This window comes from Monodon monoceros, unplaced genomic scaffold, assembly GCF_005190385.1.
Source record: "Monodon monoceros isolate NGI ecotype Baffin Bay Population unplaced genomic scaffold, NGI_Narwhal_1 Super_Scaffold_10, whole genome shotgun sequence".
In the NCBI taxonomy this organism is placed as follows: Eukaryota; Metazoa; Chordata; class Mammalia; order Artiodactyla; family Monodontidae; genus Monodon; species Monodon monoceros.
The window spans coordinates 17,706,716-17,727,586 of NW_021703766.1; the positions used below are offsets into that span (position 1 = coordinate 17,706,716).

General features: G+C 39.4%; 1 protein-coding gene across 1 annotated transcript in view; it reads right to left on the reverse strand.

Moving 5' to 3' along the window:
- TANGO6 (transport and golgi organization 6 homolog) overlaps positions 1-20,871 on the reverse strand; it is a 179,267-nt gene that overhangs the window by 146,459 nt on the left and 11,937 nt on the right. Inside the window, exons 2-7 of the mRNA XM_029238109.1 lie at positions 19,284-19,924; positions 17,232-17,348; positions 15,218-15,359; positions 9,198-9,334; positions 6,808-6,970; positions 3,544-3,626 (exon numbers count right to left, since the gene is read on the reverse strand). Coding sequence (XP_029093942.1) covers positions 3,544-3,626; positions 6,808-6,970; positions 9,198-9,334; positions 15,218-15,359; positions 17,232-17,348; positions 19,284-19,924 — 1,283 coding nt within the window. The remainder of the gene's footprint in view (positions 1-3,543; positions 3,627-6,807; positions 6,971-9,197; positions 9,335-15,217; positions 15,360-17,231; positions 17,349-19,283; positions 19,925-20,871) is intronic.

Sequence of the window (20,871 nt, forward strand, 5' to 3'; positions counted from 1 at the left end):
TATATTCATAAAATGAAATATTACTTACAATAAAAAGGGACAAAATATTGATACATGCAACAACCTGGATGAACCTCAGAAACATCATGCTAAGAGGGAGAAGCCAGTCACAAAAGAACACTTATTGCATGAGTCCCTCATATAAAATATCCACAAAAGGCAAATCCATAGAGATACAGAGCAGGTTAGTGGTTGCTTGGGGATTAGGTGTGGGACCAAGGAGTCACTATAAATAGGCACAATGGATCTTTTTGGGGTGATGGAAATGTTCTAAAACTGTACGGTGGTGATAGTTTCACAACTCTGTAAATTTCCTGAAAAAGCACTGAATTGTATACTTAAAACATTATTTTTTGATCTGTAAAGTCTATTTCAATAAGGCTGTTTTATTAAAAAAAGATTTTAAAGAGGCAAATAACTCAAGTATTAAAATGGGTAAAAAACAAATGAACAGGCAAGTTAAAGAAGAGAATATATGAATGAACCAAAAGACAAAAAAATGTTCAATGTCACTAGTAATAAGAGAACTAACTGCTAACCAAAACCACAATGCACCTAACAGATAGACAAAACTCCCTGAAAACAACTCAAATGTCTACCAAGAGAAGAATAAACAAATAAATGGTGATATAGTCATAAAACAGAATAATATCTGGCAGTAGAAATGAATGGATTGAAGTTAGATATATTACAATGCCATTTAAATAAAATTTAAAATCATGCACAACAATACTAAAAACAGATTAAGGAATAATAAATACAAATTTAGGATCGTGGTTCCCATTGGGTGAGGAGCAAGGGAAATGTGATCAGGGATGGATTCACAGAGGATTTCAACTGAATTGGTAATGTGTAATTTTTTAAGCTGAGTGGTGGGTACATGAGTGTTTTATTCTTCATTTTTTATTTGGTTTGTTTGAACCATTTCATAACAAACTAAAATTTAAAAATTTACTCTAGGGCTTCCCTGGTGGCGCAGTGGTTTAGAGTCCGCCTGCCGATGCAGGGGACACGGGTTCGTGCCCTGGTCCGGGAAGATCCCACATGCTGCGGAGCGGCTGGGCCCGTGAGCCATGGCCGCTGAGCCTGCACGTCCGGAGCCTGTGCTCCGCAACGGGAGAGGCCACAACAGTGAGAGGCCCGTGTACCGCAAAAAAAAAAAAAAAAAAAAAAAATTTACTGTAAAATGTTTAATTTACTGCCATAGAAAAGAAATAAGAAATGTGGAATAAAAATTTTTTAAGTATTGAAATATAATTCACATACCATAAAATTCACTCTCTAAAACGTACAATTCAGTGGTTCTTAGTATATTCACAAAATTGCACAACCATCACCACTAATTCCAGAACATCTTCCTTACCTCAGAAAAAAACCTCATTCTCACTATCAGCCACTCCCAACTCCCCAGCCTCAGCCACTAGCACTCACTAATCTACTTTCTGTGTCCATGAATTTGCCTATTCTGAACATTTCATTTAAATGGAATCATACAATGGGTGGTCTTTTGTGTCTAGCTTCTTTAAACATTAAAAAATCATAATTTTAAACTGTTTATCCACTTGCCTCTGTGCATTAAACAGAAGCAGCATCACCGACTTTCCTCAGTGTTAGTGGGCAGAATGGCAGTGGTCCCCTCCTGTGGCCCTTGGCAGACCAGTTCCATGTGGCTCACCAGGATCCCAAGGGATGGGGAGGATCCCAAGGGATGGGGAGTTTCCCCAACTCAGAGGGGCTGACCGTGGGGTCTCTTCCAATCACCCCTTCAGTGTGTGGTGACAAGTCTCGGGTGCCTGTCTACGTGGACTTATAGATGGTAGTATCCGGTTATAATCAAAGGGCCCTCACAGAATGAACAAGGGGCTTAAGCTTCCTGCCAAGAACCAGCCAGCTGAAGAGGCCAAAGATGCAAATATAGGGGAGGGTGTGGCAACGAGGGGATGGCAACACTGACAGTGCTTGCTCCCCTATAAGTGCTTCAAGTTACTGGTAAAACCAATGACCAACTAGGATCGGCAAAAATTAGACACTGCCAAGAACACTAATGAAATATAAATTTAAGAACATTACAGAAACCATGAACTGTGGCCCCAGGGCCCACTGTACACCTAGCTACACAGAGTGATTAGCAACAGATTCTTTTCATCTGTATTTAACATGTACTTAGCATTCCCTTTTGTACACTGTACTGCGGTTTACGTCAAGATATACCTAAATAGGAAAAAAAAAGTGTTCATCCATGTTGAAACGTGTATCCATACTTTATTCCTTTTTACAGATGAAAAATATTCCATTATATGAATATATCACATTTGTTAATTCATTCATCAGTTGATAGACATCTCAGTTGTTTCCACATTTTGGCTATTATGAATAATGATGCTATGAACATTTGTGTACAGGTTTTGTATGAATATGTTTTCACTTCTCTATAACTAAGAGTGGAATTGTTGAGTCATATGATAACTCTATGTTTAACTTTTTAAGGAACTGTCAAACAATATATTCCCAAAGTGGCTGTACCTTTCTACATGAAATATAATTCTGAAAGCTGTTTACTCTTGTAAATGTTTTTAATAGTAAAATATTATTATAAACGTATTGAGGGACTTCCCTGGTGGCGCAGTGGTTAAGAATCCACCTGCCAATGCAGGGGACACGAGCTCGAGCCCTGGTCCGGGAAGATCCCACATGCCACAGAGCAACTAAGCCCATGTGCCACAACCACTGAGCCTGCGCTCTAGAGCCCACGAGCCACAAACACTGAGCCCGCATGCCACGACTACTGAAACCCCTGCACCTAGAGCCCGTGCTCCTCAACAAGAGAAGCCACTGCAATGAGAAGCCCACACACTGCAGCGAAGAGTAGCCCCCGCTCACCGCAACTAGAGAAAGCCTGCACACAGCAACAAAGACCCAATGCAGCCAAAAATAAATAAATAAATAAATAAATTTTTAAAAAATGTATTGAAATAAACTTTAAAGAAGAATATTTACCCCAGTGCCATCTGGGCTTAACACAATGGATTTCATTTTTGTCTAAAAATATGTATTTCATATATATTTATAAGATTGCAATCATAGAGAACATATAATTTATATAAATATTTTTTCATTTTCCATATATATTTAGGAAGTCATTTCTATGACTCATTTATTCCAACTTCTTTATGATGATGATTCTATCAAAAAATTATAAAGTAGATTCAATATTATCATACAGTAAATTTTAGAAAGCCTACAGTATTGCAAATTCCTTTGTCAATTCCTTCAAAGACACACTTTCAGCAGTGGCATGTGTCACTTAGAGAATCTGAACTGTTTAAGATTCAGAGTAAATGATGAAATTGACAGAGTTTCAAAATGTATCATTTTTTTCACTAACAACTTATAGTTTCCAGTTTTCAAGGTAAAAAGATTTTGATGGTTTGGAATTTAAGATTAGTCGTTCCAATTCTTGAAGTACCAGTTTAAAAGGCAAAATTATTTTAAAAGACTAAGTACAAATATTAACTGAAAACACTAGTGACTCAAATTACCAACCTTATATACATCCTCAATACATCTACTAAGTTCTTCTTCCGTCACCAAAATGGTCCCTGGCACCATGTCACTCTCTGAAACCTCTAAGGAACAAAAAACAAAATTACCCACACTCAGCACCTCATTGAATAGAAGAAGCTGGGCCTAAGGAAAAAAGTTTTACTAGAAAGTTCAGGAAGTAACAGCTAAAATTAGAAAATCAACATAGTTACAATACAGCACCATTCAAATACAATATTTCACAGAATGTTTCATTGATTATAAACATGCATTGTTATTTTATGTATCACTAAGAAAGAAAAAACACTGCCAAGTAACCTATGAAACATTATCACTTGGGATTTTAATTTTAAATTAATGAATGAAAAGTTGGACATTAAATTAAGTGAAAATGGCAGAATCAATGGTTGTGTCTGGGTGACTGGTACACAGGTGTTCATTATACTATTCTCTGTACATGTGTTTGAAAATTTCCCTTTAAAAAGTTTTAAGGGACTTCCCCGGTGGTCCAGTGGTTAACACTCCGAGCTTCCACTGCAGGGGGTACAGGTTCAATCCCTTGTCAGGGAACCAAGATCCCACATGCTGCTTGGTGTGGCCAAAAAAAAAAAGTTTTAAAACAGAGCTTTTTAAAAAAAGTATTAAGAGAACTCTCCTAGATTTATTTTATACAGTATTGTTATATGTCATTTTTTTTTCCTTTGGCCACTCCATGCAGCATGCAGGATGTTAGTTCCCCGACCAGGGGTCGACCCCGTAACCCATGTAGTGGAAGTACGAAGCCCTAACCACTGGACTGCCAGGGAATTCCCTATCACTCTTGATACAAGCTAAATAATTGGAATAAACAGGATAAGGAATTAAAACTGCACATTAAGTGTCCAACTCTTCTGAAACATTTCAACACCATTACCGGTATCTGTGCTTTGCCATAATATATCGTTCTCTGTGCCACAGAGTACAGTGATGTGAGATCCTTAAGAGTCCTCCACTTTACTATTGTATTCAAGATTTTCTTCTAAGTCACTGACATCCATTCTACAAATGTTAACGCTCATTTGCAGGCACAACAATGCCACAATTGCTACCTGGCCAACAATGATTGTGAGATGGGCAATTAGAGTTGCTAAAATGTGAAAAAGATTTCGAAAATAAAATTTTTTTTAATGTGAAAAAAAGTGCATCTTGGAATTGATAAAATATGATAATTCATCATAATTGCCACATAGTCCTAAAAATGTGATGCAATATGAAAAACAAAATAAGAAAGCTTACACTTTAGAGATTGTTTTTCCAGGGGCAATGATGGGGTATATATATAAGATCAGTCATATTCTTACCCAATCCTTTTTGTTATCAATAGATTGTATATGCAAAACATGTAGCTGGTGTTACAGATATAACCTAACACATGAAAATGCAGGGTAAATAGGTGTCCAATAAATATTCTTTGAATGAATGAACAAGGCCCAGGACAAAAATAATTGACCCACAACTGGACTGAATCTAGGCATCCCAAGCACAGTGCTCTAGACCAGGGGTCAAACTTGAACACACACTTGAATTACCAAAAGGGCCTGTTAAAACAGTGTTGGGTCCCACATCAGAGTTTCTAATTCAGTAGGCCTGTGGTGGAGCCCAAGAAGTTGTATTTCTAATAAATTCCCAGGTGATGCTGATGCTGCTAGTCCTGGGACCACACTTTGAGAACACACTCCAGACTGAAGGAAACACCTAGTCAGTCACAGACAAGAAGATAAATAGATTAGTATTGAGGTATAGTCTTAACACATGAAATTAGATATAAATGCTAGGCTTTAATGACAAGGGCCAACAGAAATAATACTTCATTTTTTGAAGAAATACTAATTCTAGACTAGATTTTCATTAAATGTATAAAGGAATTTTAATTACTTATCATGTCTGAATAATCACAAATTTCACTCCACCAAAGCTCAATCTGGTGCTTACTATGCACAAGAATTAGATTTTCTCCATTCTCACCCACCTAAACCCCTCTAAACACACTCAGAAAAATTTACACTGTAAATGACTTTTATACAAAGTCTACACAGAACTAAATTGGGCTTAATCACAACATCAATTTTTCTCTTTATTTTTAACCTCAGAAAAGACTAAATGGAAAGGTTTTTTTTACTCACTAAGAATGTTGAAATGATACTCTGTATCCCAGCACTAATATCAATAAAGCATGAACACACACTGCGGGAAGTGCTGAAAATGTCAATCTTTTAACACATTAAAACTGGCCAAATCTGGGAAAATTTAAGCTTCAAAATGAATGATAGGAATGTTCAGTCACCCACTGAATAAAAAAAGAATCTATGAATGTGTATTGATACTTAAATAATTATTTTTTTAAAAGAGATGAGGCAAGGAGAAAAGAAAAGCTCTTCCTTACAGAAGAATACCAACTAACAAATTAGAAACAATAAAAAAAATAGGAAGTCACCATTTTATGAGCAAAAATCATCAGTGGATACTAAACCACAGTATGAAGGACTGTTGGGAAACAGGATATTCACACTGTCTCATACATCTATCATCCCACAGATTATTATTAATTACAAAGGGAGGAAGGTATTTTTACAGTGGAGAAATCTGGTTGCTACCACTTTAATCAAATAGTCAAATTAAACATCACTAATAATGGAATAAACTGATAACATGTGCCCCTAATCGGATGGACTAAAAAAAAAAAAAACCATCATATGTAGTACTCCTGCCAAAATGTTAACCTGGATCTAATCAAGAGGAAACAATGAGACAAATACAAATTGAAGAACATTCTATAACCTGGGCTTCAAAAGTGTCAGAGTGAAAGACTATTAGGGATCTATTTTACATTACAGAAAACTAAAAAGACATAACAAGTAAATGCAATGTAATTTTTAAAAAACAGCTATAAAGGAAATTCTTGAGACAAGTAAGAGATTTGAATAAAGTCTGTATATTCGATGTCTGCAACTAACTCTCAAATGCTTCAGAAAAAAAATACGTATGTGTGTAGGAAGAGAGAAAGAGAAAGTGAACATGTCAAAATGTTAACTATGTGAAGTATATAGGGGTAGGACACTGCATTCTTCTTAGAACTTTTATGAAGTGGATTTTTCAAAACAAAAAATTGGGGGAAAAAAAGTGAAATTAAAGACAATGAACTACCATAGACTTAAGTTATTTAAATCCAAAACACGGAAGAGGGTCCTTTAGAGGGACAGCGAACCACCAGACTTCCTTCTTTACCTGCTGTATTTAAACATCGATGAAGAGGAGCTAACACTGGCTGAAGTAAGTACTTTGCTGCCAGTTGTGGCCGTTCTCTTGACATAGTTATAAAGGTAGTGGTGGCAACTCTCTGAAATTGTAGTCCTGTCAATTTATCTTGAAAGTGAAATAAATCCAAAATCTAAAAGAAAAATTACATGAAGTAAATACCAGGCTCTTTGCAAGAAGCATTACATTAACTAAGAAGACAACACATTAATTTCTTTATGGCAAAAAATAAATTTACTGCAGTAACACTGATCCAATAGAAGTTTTTTTTTTAATTTAACAACCCTGTGTCAAAGGGTATGAGAACTGAAGGAGCTACGTTTTTATTAAAAAATTTTATCATGCTCATTGTAGGAAATTTGGAGAATAAATTTTTAAGAAGAAAATTAAATCTCCCCAAATTACTATAAACATTTTGGGTGTATTTTTTTCCAGTATGTTTCCTGTATAATTATTTTTTCTTTTCAATTAAGGCCATACTTAATATTCAGTTTTGTGTATTGCTGAAACCTTCTCATAGTTATAAATTCCTCAAAAATATTTCCAGATATTCAGTTTTTCCCCAAAATTTTGCTATGATAAATAGCAATTATGGGGTCAAGGTGTATAAATATATTCAGAATCTGAAGAGCCTGTCAGGTCTGAACAAAAGTCTACTTTATTCTCAAAAATAAACACTGATCTCTCGTGCTTGAGTTTAAGCACCCAACTGAAAAGCACATTCTGTTCCTGGCTTAAAACTGACTCTTGTACTTTTTGTAGACAGGAGAATCTTCTGTTCAAAAACTGTATGTGACCTCTGACACTGCCAAAGAGAGACTAAGTAAGATTGAAACCTATGACTTGATTTTATCATTTCCTTAAGTGCCCAAACTATAGCTACTAGTTTTGGAAAATATTTACTCATCATTGCAAATGATAACTTTATCCTGTAAGATAATTTATACTTAATATTTTCCAATATAAGATTTTGCATTGTGATATTTGTTCTCATGCATGCCTACCCATGAGAATCCTGCAGACCAGCATAACAACTGAATGACTTTCTTCACACTGTACTCCAAAAGGCATATCTTACATCTAAATGCACAGGGAGTGCTGACTAAGAACACTCCTTCCACACTTTCACCTAATCAGATTAACAAAGAAAAGTTTTGTAACACATTGCATAGGCAAAAGTGTGGGAAAACAGACACATAAGTAATATCAATCAAAAATTTAAATACACGTACCCTTTAAGCCAGTAATGTCAATTCTAAGAATTTTCCCTGTGATAATACTTGCACATAGGCAAGATTTATAGATATTAACTGGAACATGGTTTGTAACAGCAAAAGAATGGAAACAACTTAAATGTCCATTAATAAGAAGCTAGGTAGGGCTTCCTGGTGGTGCAGTGGTTAAGAATCCGCCTGCCAATGCAGCGGACACGGGTTCGAGCCCTGGTGTGGGAAGATCCCACATGCCGCGGAGCAACTAAGCCCCTGTGCCACAATTACTGAGCCTACGCTCTAGAGCCCGCGAGCCACAACTACTGAGCCCACGTGCCACAACTACTGAAGCCTGTGCACCTAGAGCCCATGCTCCACAACAAGAGAAGCCACCAAAATGACAAGCCTGCACACTGCAACGAAGAGTAGCCCCTGCTTGCTGCAACTAGAGAAAGCCCGTGCACAGCAACAAAGACCCAATGCATCCAAAAATAAATAAATTTATTTATTTATTTATTAAAAAAAAATAGGAAGCTAGTTAAATAAATTATGGTACATAATATGATGAAATACCTATGTACCCAAGAAAAAGAATGATGAAATGATCTCTAAGGTACACTGTTAAGTGAGAAAAGCAAAACTGAAAAACAGTGTGTGGCGCATGTTATCATTTGGATAAAAATTAGAATATATACACACATATACACACATATAGTTGTATACACATGATACACAGACTACCTCTGCAAAATAAATAAGAAATTGGTACAGAGATGGGAGGGAGACTTACTTTTCCATTTACTCTTTTGTGCTTTTAAATTGTGTACCATGTTAATTTACCCTGTTTATTAAATACCTATTTTTTTTAAACTAATAAAAAACACAGAAAAGATAATGAATATGATGAAACTGTAGTTTCATATTCAAGCTCTGAGAGCAAGCTAGTCAGTTATTAATGGTGAGGGGCTCTTAAACCTAACAGGTCAGTCTCTCCCACAGGTTTTTAATCAGTTTTTAAGAAGGCCCCTCACTGAATAATAAACTTAAACATTATATTGTTTTTAACTCAATATCAGACGAACATTAAAAGTCCTCTTTTTATAAATAAGCAGATAATCTCAAACAGTCAAAAGAAACAAAATGATTTACCTGGGGGCAGATATCTCTATAATAATCCTCTAGTGAAAGAGACTGCTGGGGACAAGAGGCCAAAATCTTTGCAATCAGGTCACACTTCTTCCAATCGGCAGCTGTGGCCTCAGCATCACTCCCACCAGCCGCCCCAGCTGTCAGCAATGGATAGAGATGTCAAAAACTCATCGCAGTTCACCACAGAGGTCCTTAAAATTTACAGTAAAAACTATTTTTTCCCTACTGAAAGCTGTTAATTTCCTCTGTAAGATAAGCTATCCCTCCGTACTTTCCTTTTGATGTTGGTTTCTGCGAGGTTCAGAAAAATGCAGCACTTAACCATTGTAATGATATTATTCATACGACTTGAACACTAGCTTCTTCTTAGTATTTATTACCTTTTAAATGATTAATATTATTATTCTGTCTCTTTATATACACCATGTATTTCAAACTGTCTTTTTTTTTCTTTCTTTTGGCTGTGTTGGGTCTTTGTTGCTGCACACGGGCTTTCTCTAGTTGCGGCAAGCGGGGGCTACTCTTCGTTGTGGTGCGCGGGCTTCTCACTGTGGTGGCTTCTCCTGTTGCAGAGTACAGGCTCTAGGCATGCAGGCTTCAGTAGTTGTGGCACATGGGCTCAGTAGTTGTGGCTCGCTTGCGGGCTCTAGAGCGCAGGCTCAGTAGCTGTCATGCACAGGCTTAGCTGCTCTGCGGTGTGTGGGATCTTCCTGGATCAGGACTCGAACCCATGACCCCTGCATTGGCAGGTGGATTCTTAACCACTGCGCTACCAAGGAAGCCCTCAAACTGTCTTAAACCAAAACTGTGGAGTAACAGGTTCCAGGTTTACCTTACCATCTTAGATGATTAGAAAATGGGACAAAATACGTAAACAACGGTTTTCAGACACTGGACAACAAGCAGCCCAAGACACTGAACCCTAAGAGAATGGAAGCAAACAAAGTGAGTCCCATGAATACCCTAGCCTATTACCTAGAGAGAGTTTTGAGGCTACACCACAGCTAAGGAGAGCCCAAACGAAGCCTGCCACCTTGTTGAATTAAAGAAACACAGTTCAGAGTTCAGGGAGACCAAAACAGTTAGAATTTTCAGGGCAAAACACCAGAGAAGTGAAAGCTACACAAAGAGGGAGCTCCAGAGGTCTGCAGGGGAATCCTCTCTCAAGTCTTTCATGGAGTATGATCTGTGTATGTGCGTGAGAAAAAAAACCCAAGGCAAGAACCACAGAAAGGAGTAGGAGGAACAATCCCCACAGTTCACACAGGGCTTGAAATAGTTAATGTTCCCACTAGTGAGCATGGAAAAGCCTCCTAATACACAGAATATCAGAAAGGTATTTACCTTAGTAGTGGTGCCAAATTACCTTGGGTTAAAGGCTGCTCTAGACGCACAGTAACAAGGCTTAAAAGCCAGGATTGAAGGGCTCAAACTGATTCCAAGAAAATTAACTGCATCCCAGAACAAAACCCAACAAAGGAATACAACAAAATCTAGCACCCAACAAGGTAAAATTAAAACATCCAATATACATTAAAAAATTACCAGGAGGGCTTCCCTGGTGGCGCAGTGGTTGAGAGTCCGTCTGCCAACGCAGGGGACACGGGTTCACGCCCCGGTCTGGGAAGATCCCACATGCCGCAGAGCGGCTGGGCCCGTGAGCCATGGCCGCTGAGCCTGCGCGTCCGGAGCCTGTGCTCCACAACGGGAGAGGCCACAACAGTGAGAGGCCCGCGTACCGCAAAAAAAAAAAAAAAAATTACCAGGCAAGGGACTTCCCTGGTGGCACAGTGGTTAAGAATCTGCCTGCCAATGCAGGGAACACGGGTTCAATCCCAGGTCCGGGAAGATCCCACATGCTGCAGAGCAACTAAGCCCGTGCGCCACAACTAATGATCCTCAGCTCTAGAGCCCACGAGCCACAACTACTTAGCCCACATGCCACAACTACTGAAGCTCACGTGCCTAGAGCCCATGCCCCACAACAAAAGAAGCCACCTCAATGAGAAGCCCATGCACCTCAATGAGTAGCCCCCGCTCGCTGCAACTAGAGAAAGCCCGTGCACAGCAACGAAGACCCAACGCAGCCAAAAATAAAATAAATAAATTTTTAAAAAAATTACCAGGCATATCCATTCAGTGAAATATTTTCAGTCATAAAAAGGAACAAAGGACTGATTCATGGTATAACATTATGCTAAGTGACTCAAACCAGACACCAAAGACCACATATTGCATGATTCCATTTGGATGAAATATCTAGAATAGGCAAATCCATCAAGATGGAAAGTAGATTAGTGCTTACAAAGGGTTGGAGGAGGGGAGAATGGGGAGTGATTGCTAATGGGTAAGAGGTTTTTTGGGGGGAATGATGAAAATGTTTTGGAATTAGATATTGGTGATGGTTACACAACTCTGTGAATATACTAAAAACCATTAAACTGTACTCTTTAAAAGAGTAAATTTTATGGTATGTGAATAACTTCTCAATTTAAAAAACCTACTAGGTATGCAAAGAAGCAAAAAGGAACATAATAAGAAGGAAAAATCAGTAAAAACAGACACATAAAAACAGAGGTGACAATTAGGAGATAAGGACATTAAACAGCTATTATAAACTTATTCTCTATTTTCAAAAAGGTAAAGAAAAGAATGATCATAATGAGGAAAGAAATGGAAGATATTAAAAAGACCCAAACTGAACCTCTAGTAATGAAAAATATAATAAATGAGGGAAATTCCCTGGCGGTCCAGTGGTTAGGACTCTGCGCTCTCAGTGCCAAGGACCGAGGTTCAATCCGTGTTCAGGAAACTAAGATCCCACAAGCCGTGCAGCGCAGCCAAAAAAAAAAAAAAAAAAATCTGAAATGAAAAATATGGCAGATGGAATTAACAGCAGATTAGATACTGCAGAATAAAAGATTAATAAACTTGAACATGTAGCAATAGAAATTATCCAAAATGAAACACAGAGAGAAAAAGACTGAAAGAAATCAACAGAGAAACAGTATCTTTTAGGACAATATTAAGTATAATATTAGGTATAATTCAAATTCCAGAAAGAGAAAAGAAGGGAAGACAGAAAAAAAATATTTGAAGATAATGTCTGAGAAATTTCCAAATATGATGAAAACTATAAACCCTCAGCTCCAAGAAGCTTAAGAAAACTTAAGCAGAAAAAACATGAAGAAAACCACCCACACCAAGGCATATCATAATCAAATTTCTAAAAACCAGTGATAAACAGAAAAATCTTAAAAGCAGCTAGAAAAAAAAGGTGTATCAGATACAGAGGAACAAAGACAAAAATGACAGTAGACTTTGCATCAGAAATCATGCAAGCCAGAAGACAATGGAGTAACATCTTTAAAGCACTAAAAGAAAAAGCGATCAACCTAGAATTCTGTATCCAGCAAAAATATTTTCAAAAAAGATGGCGAAATAGGCTTTTTCAAACAAACAAGAGCTAAGGGGATTCATTGCCAGTAGATCTGCACTATAAAAAAGGTTAGCGTTCTTCAGGCAGAAGGAAATTTGAATTAAAATTTGGATCTACACAAAGAAACGAAGAACACCAGAAATGGCAAATATGCGAGTAAATATAAACTGCCTCAAATCACTGAGAATAAACCATATATATATTCACATATGAATAAGTAGCAAAATTAGGGTTCTAAGTTTCTTATAGAAGCTCCCCAATTTGCATGCCCTTGGGTGAAGTCTAAGCTTTCTCTGGAAAAAGAAGATGCAAGGACCTATCTGCATGTGACAACTTCTCACAGGTAACTGTTAATTTTCCATTTCATTGGTCCTAGAAGCCACTGCAGGCAGAACTGGGGAGGCAACATTACAGCCACTGCAGACCAAATCTACCAATGTCTGCCAACCACACTGACCTCACTTTTGTCTGACAGGACCAAGGTACATTGACCACCCCAGAAATGGAAAGTCAAGATCGATTCTCTCTCTCCTCCTCCCTCCCCACATAACCAGCCCTTCATTAAGTTCTGGCAACTCTTCCCCTTAAATACGTCTTATATTCATTCATTTCTCTGCATTTCCACTGCCAACGCATTGATCCAAGCCACTGTGATCTCTCAGATGACTGCTTCTTCTTAACTGTTTTCCCCGCTTCTGCTCTTACTCAACCCATTCTTCACAATACATCCAGAAATATATTTCTAAAATGTAGATTTGATCCTGTCTCTCTCCTTAAAACCCTCCAGTGGTATCTCATTGCCCTCAGAATAAAGTTCAAAACCCTGAACTAGGCCTAAATGCCTCCATGATGTGGCTCCTGCCCACCCCTCCACCCTCATTTCACACCCCTCCCTCATCTCATACCACTTTCCCTGCACTCTCTACCCTCCCTGCTCTACCCATACTGAAATTTCCTCAAAAACACTGTTCTTTCCTATGTCAGTTCCTTCCTACATGGATCCTCTCTAACTATACAGTCTTCCCTCACTCTTCAATGAACATATTCCTACTCAGCATTCAGGACTCAGTTTAAATGTTATTTCCATCAAAAGGCAATTAAGTTTGTGGTAATTTGTTACAGCAGCAATAGGAAATTAACGTGCAGGGGATACAGGAGACAAGGGACCAAATACAAAAGAAAGCCAAGGGGATCACCAGGAAAAAGGTGAAGGGAGATCCTAGGATGACAGCTCTGTGGAGGTAATTAGTCCAAATAACAGAAGACTCAGAGACAGAGATGTCTTCAAGAAGATAAAACGGATAGAATAGCTAATGTATTTGAATGTATTAAAAGGAGATTTAAACAACTGGGACACAGTCTGAAAACAGATTAGTGATAAGTACATACAAAACTAAGCAGACAAACAAAACAGATAGCTATTAACTCCAAGTACAAAAGTGTGTAAAAAAGTATACTACAGTAGCTCAGCTGTATACAGTAATCACACAGAAGAGTATAAACACTGAATATTGATCTAACCAAAACTAAGATATGACTATAGGGCATCCCTAGTGGCGCAGTGGTTGAGAGTCCACCTGCCGACGCAGGGGACACGGGTTCGTGCTCTGGTCTGGGAGGATCCCACATGCCGCGGAGCTGCTAGGCCCGTAAGCCATGGCCGCTGAGCCTGCGCGTCCAGAGCCTGTGCTCCGCGACAGGAGAGGCCACAGCAGTGAGAGGCCCGCGTACCAAAAAAAATATATATATATATGACTATATTAAGGGGATGGGAAGTATGCTTGGGTGAATGATGGTAGGGTTGTGAAAGATAACAAAATCCTTTTTCACTGATGGTGAGTTGATAGATGATGCCTAAAACTGAAAAATTAAGAAAGTGCTGTAACCGCATTACAGTTAGAAAAAAAGAGGTAAATACCAGAAGAAACCTGCTAAAAATGATCAAAGTGGTTGCTTCAGAGGATGGGAAATGGAGTGAAATGCTGCCAAGGACTGCTATTTTTCTCTAAAAGCCTTATAGACCCATCGACTCTTTAAACTATGTGCATGTATGATTTTGTTTAAAAATCAAAAAATATAAATTAAAAACTACTACCATACTTAACATGATAATGAACCTTCTTTCTATTAATGAGGACTAAGGGAATATAATTGTGGAAGTGAATCTAAAATTTCATCCCAAAGTTTGCATCTCTTGGGTATCTCCAGCTTCAGGAGAACTGTTTCGTATTTTAAGTCCTGAGGTGAAGTACTCTTAGCACCCTGACTCTTTTCCACAGAGAATTTCACGTTTTCTATAGGGTTTTACTTAAACTTTTTGTGCAATGTTTTCCTCTGATTGTGTAAGTTATTTGAAACAGTTGACAATATTAGCCAACAACATGAGCAGTGTATCACAACTATTTATGGAAGAATGGCAAGAAAATGAGTTTCTTTGGAAAAGGAGCTCATTAAGGTTTAACCTCCTCACTCTCCACAAAGTCTAGTCTCCATCAGGTTTTACAGTCAAATGCTAAAGACCAATATTTCACTGTGACTCAAAGGAAAGTGGATACCAAAGTAACAAACATCTATTTCTTACCACCTGCTCCTTCCAAAATGCCCCGGACTACTGCCTGAACACCACTGGGTCTCATCAACCTTTCAGAGAGGAGCTGCCCACATAGACGCTGGAGCCAAGCTGGGGCCCGACACATAACTTGTGTCTTCCCATCCGTGTAGGACTGAAAAAGGAAGGGAAAGGTATGAACTGAATGTCAGTGTAACAGATATGTAGAAATTAAAAATATACAAATATACTGAGTCATACTGATGATTAACCGTATGCTATACAGACTTCAAAAGAGCAAAATTTTTCCCTTAAAAAAAAGACTCCTTTACAAAACCTACTTCAGCATCACTTTTAAGAAAGTAAAAATATAGTGAAAGTTCTTCAAGTGAAGTATCAAGTGAAATTTCAAACCCAGAAATAGACAAACATGTCTGTGAATAAAATACAGATTTGGGGGACACAAGGTTAATGTAACCAATCTGAATGCAGTCCTTCCAATCAAATCTAGCTTCCGAAGAAGACTCCTATGAACATGACTCACCACTAAGAGGACAGTTCACAACACTGAAAGGACACTAGTCCTTGCCTCCATGGTCTCAGCTGCTCTGATTTCTTTTGACATGGCAGTTTCAAGAAGAGTTCGATTTCTTCAAGAACTCCTTTTTGAGAGCTCTGTGGAGCCGCCATGAACAAAACAGATTTCGTGTCCCTTATTTTGGGCTAGAACGCAAACTATGGTGTGGTCATTCATTGTGTCTAACTATGTGAGCATAAAACTTGGTAAAAGAAAAACATTTAGGGCTTCCCTGGTGGCGCAGTGGTTGAGAGTCCGCTTGCCGATGCGGGGGACGCGGGTTCGTGCCCCGGTCCGGGAGGATCCCACATGCCGCGGAGTGGCTGGGCCCGTGAGCCATGGCCGCTGGGCCTGCGCGTCCGGGGCCTGTGCTCTGCAGCGGGAGAGGCCGCAGCAGTGAGAGGCCCGCGTACCGCAAAAAAAAAAAAAAAAAAAAAAAAAAGAAAAACATTTAATCCCAACTAGCCTGTTCTCTTTTATTTAAAGAAGATCAATAATTACCATATATTGAAGGGGTTATGATGTGCCATGCACTGCGGTGAGTACCTCCCCCACAGTCTCAAAAGGAACTTATAAGGAAGGGTCTGTTGTCATCCCCATCCCCATTCTATGGGTAAGGAAACTGAGGGATGGAAAGGCTTTTACTAATTCAAACAACTGCACCCTGGGGTTGAATTCCAGTGTGCCTAACTCCAGAGCCTCTTTCTCATCATGCTCTTATAGTGTATTTGGTTTAATCTGGCAAACTGTGGACTCATTCAGAGAAGCAGAGTATGAGCCAGAGGAGCCCAATGTGAGGCTACAGTAATATTCTAAGGACGAGATGAAAATGACTTAAACTAGGAGATATCTTTGTAGTCAGCTTCAGCTGGTCCTACAGCCAATTCCTTTGGCCCTTCATGCTTTACTCACCTAAACTCATAACTAAAATTTAGGTACTGAAAGAAAATAGATAAATCCAGCTACATCATCAAATTAAATCATTTTGGATAAATAATTATTTTTAATGAAAAAAGAAACTATCTGATGCCTAGCAGAATATATACTATTACGTTTTTCAAAAATGGATCTAAGAATAGTCCATTAATAGCTCTAATTTTAATTTCTTGACTTCAAATACTCCATTCAAAGAATAAGATGTCCAAACACTTCTGCCAGAAGAATGTATTGTCAAACAGCCAAATTTTAGTTTAGAAAAAAAAAAGATCCAGTTTGAGAATGAATAAAATATATTTTTGTCATAAGCCTTAAAAATGATCACAATATTCCTGGGAACAGTGTCCATCATTCCACTAAAAGAAATATCCTTTTAAATTATCCCAAAGGTCAGTGTAATTTAGCTCTACAAATACATTTAACAATCTAAAAGATGAAATAAGACTCAACTAGATTAATTTCCCAGGAGAAGAAGACAGTACACCACACACTATCATTAAAGATTCACCCACAAGAGTCCCCAGGCATGCATACCTGGGGTGGTCCTCCCTGGAGGATAAGTAATTCTCGGACTGCTAATGGTTGATACACTTGATCCAAGATGTCTCTCAGAGCCTTCCTAGACAGGGCTCTTTCGTCTTCGGTTAACACCTAAAAGAAACACGTATTTGGCTTTTGTGAAATACAAACTAGGCAGGCAATAGAAGGCAATGCTTTGCAATACTGAACAAAGATGCTTGTAAGGGGAGAGGGAGGCAAGCTTCTTTTGCCTCTTGATTTCCTTCTACCTGGATGAAGCTATAACACTGAAACACTCCTGGCCCTATCTCCATCCCCTCACCCACTTCTGGGCAGGAGATCGCACTGATTTATCTGATTGGTGAGTTCTGGCACGCACAGATGAGCTCGCTCCTCTTCTATCTCTTGGGAGCGAGCACACGTTCTGTTCCGCTCTTCCCTGCCGTAGATTTTTCAGGGGCATGTCCCCTGCCAAGGGGCAGAAGGCGCTGCAGTTTTCTGGCACTCTTTAAAACTGGGTGAGAATTGTGTCTAATTCTGGAATGCACTGTTAGGAGACCCGTTTGTCTCCCTCTATATACCTTCCAACTCTGCCTTTATGAGTAATAAAGAGGACATTTTGACTTGTCATCTCGTACTCTGTTAACTGTCTTTTAATTGATTCAGAACTTGGGCAGCAAAGAAGGGTGTTATTTAATTGGGCCCCCTCTCTGAGCCTCAAGAGACTGTCTCCGTTTGGTAACCTTACAGTCAAGCTCTCAGAGTCCTGCCCCTTACAATTTAGCAAACCGTGGTATAGGTGTTGCTTAGAGCAGCAGTTATTGCTGGGACTTGTCCAGCTTTGTAGTGTACACCCACCGTGTCTCCCCTTCTCCTCCCACCCCCTCACTTGGTCCTTTCTCTGTGTTTCTCTTTTCTTTTCTCTCCTCTGAGACCCCTGGGCACTGCTTAGCGCTAGCAATAGCAATTCCAGGACCCCCATCTCAAGGAAGTGCAGGCAGCAGGCACTGATAGAGCTGTCAAGATTCACACCCTGTTGTAAAGAGCACAGAGCTCTGCTCCACAAAATGTAATGCACTGGGGGAGCTCATAATTTCGTGTCACTACTTGGGTGACAATGGCTTTTAAATGTTTTCTGTTTTGTTTTGTTTTGTGAGCATAGGCAGAAGAGGGAATAGAAGAGGAGAACAAACAGAAAAGGAACAAGTTGGAGGGTGACATAGAAAGGTGACAGAGAAATGAGGTGAGTGGGCATTATGAAATCTGGCTGCAGTAGGGAAGGAATTACCCTATGTGCGACCCTGGATACATTTATATCTTAACAGCTTCTTCTGGTTAGGTTCCCGTGCTGATGCTGGTGGTCCTCTCGTGGGGGAGTAGTGGTCACTGCTGTTATACTTGTGAGCCTTGTCTCACCAATTACTGTGTGAGCTGTTTGAGAAAAGGACCACGTCTAATGCTTCTGTAACCTCCACGGCACCTTTATAGTCCAGACACTCAAATCCTTACTGACTGTCAGCAAAACACAGGCACATACCCTTATCATCTAATAATAACAACAACGAACACTGATTGGATTGTGCAGTGTACCCAGTGCTTTGCATACTTTATCTCCCTTAATCCTCCCAAGAACTTAATGAAGGAGGCATGAATAGTTTAATATTAATGGTAATAACTTTTTGATGAGCACTACTGGGGATTGGGCTAGGTACTTTATACACTTTATCCTTAATCCTCACAGCCACCTTGCAATTATTAAACACATTTTACAAAAGAGGAAACAGAGGCTCAAAGAAATAGCCTGCAACAGCTGTTTCAAAAAATGGCTAGAAGGGACAGGTGAAATGGACTCCCCAGGTGTGAAAGGACTAGTATTTAATAAATGAAAGCTCCAACCCCCTATAAAGAATCATCTATCCACCAGAGATACTTGGACATTCAATAAAAATTCTAGATCTTTCCATCAGCACTTTTCCAAAGAACTAAGACTGTCTTTTATAGCAACTACACACAAGTACACACACATATTCACACAGACTCTCACACACTCTCTCAACGTATGTTTACCTCTTCCTCGGGATTTAGCGGTTTTCTCTTGGTTGGGCAGAATCCCAGCTGGCACAGACCTGCTGCGATATCCCCAAAATGGCGGCAGAAAATCAAGCTCCCCAGAGATGCGTGCTGAGCAACATTTAGGAGGACCTTGCAGCTGGTGTACAGTCTCCGGGGTGCACTGGGGGCAGCACCGAGACACACTACGTCCTGAACAACGGCACCAAACTCAGTCCTGTAACTCACAGGGACTCCAACACCAGGCACAAGATAGGGGCAGACACCCAAGGTAACTACAAACTGCAAAACTGACTGGACAGTCTTTTGCTGTGAGATACTAAGTGTATCTGGGCTCAGGGCAGGAGCAGCTTCTGGAGTCCTCGGGTTGGGTTTACCTGGATTGAACTCAACTGCAAGGCGGATCATGGTTTCCTTCAAGCACAACAGCAACAGTAAGGTTTGGGAAGTAAAACGCCAGGTGACATCCAAACAGTCTTGTCGCCATTCTGCCTCATTAGCAATTTCATCCCTTAGGAGTTTCAACTGCTTCCAGTGAGGATCCTTCAGAAACTTGTCCTCCAAAGCAGACAGGTTAGATTTTAAAGTAGTCAACAGGACATCATGTTTCGTGATCTGTAGTGAACTTGAGCCTGATCCTTTTGAAGAAAGATAAAGGAAATTACATACATGGAAAACAAACTGTACTTTCCTCCATGTGGAATGCCTTGCCTCCTCCAGTTCATCCTCTGAGGCCTGGCTCAGATGTCATTACTTCTAGAAAGTAGTTGTGCCACCCTAACCTAGGCAGAATTCAAGACCACTTTCCCTGCCTTCCTATAGCACTCTGGATGTAGTTAGGATAGTGTACCTAATATACTTCTTCTAGATTGTTTCTGAGGGCAGAGGCCAGGTCTTAATCAACTTACTGGGCTTAAACTGTAGCCAGAACAGAAATCTAAAAAGCTAAACGTTTACTACAGAAGGTTCATTCAGTCAAACTGTTCTAGATCCCAGGGATAAAGGACAAAACGAAGTCCTTTCCCTCATGGAACTTACATTCTAGTGAGGCAGATCACAGAATATAGACAAAGGGTGCAGAAAGATTAACTTAATCACATTCCCCCCAAAATATATATTCTCAATTTTTCCTGAACTTTCTTAAAATGGTCTTTACTGCCCTCTCCCGGTGAAGGAGCTCATATACACTCTCAGCAGTTGACATCCTTGCTGACTCACTCCTTGAAACACTCCTCTCTCGGTTTCTGGGACAGCAAGCACTCTTTCCAGGTTTTCCTCCTACCTCCACGGCCATCTTGCAATGTCTCCTCCGCTGGCTTCTTTTCCTCTACCAGATATCAAAATGTTCCAAGGCTGGTCCTGAACTCTGCACTCTCTTCCTCGACAATCTTATTCAGGCCCAGGTCTTTAAAAATGATCTGTAAGCGAACAGCTCCCAAATTTACATGTCTGGCTCATGTCTACCCTCTAAGTTCCAGGGACATATTTCCAACCGCTGAATGAAATCTCCACTTGGATGTTTTTAGGCATTTGAAATTCAACAAATTGTTGATTCTCACGAGTACCTTTCACTCCCTACTACAAT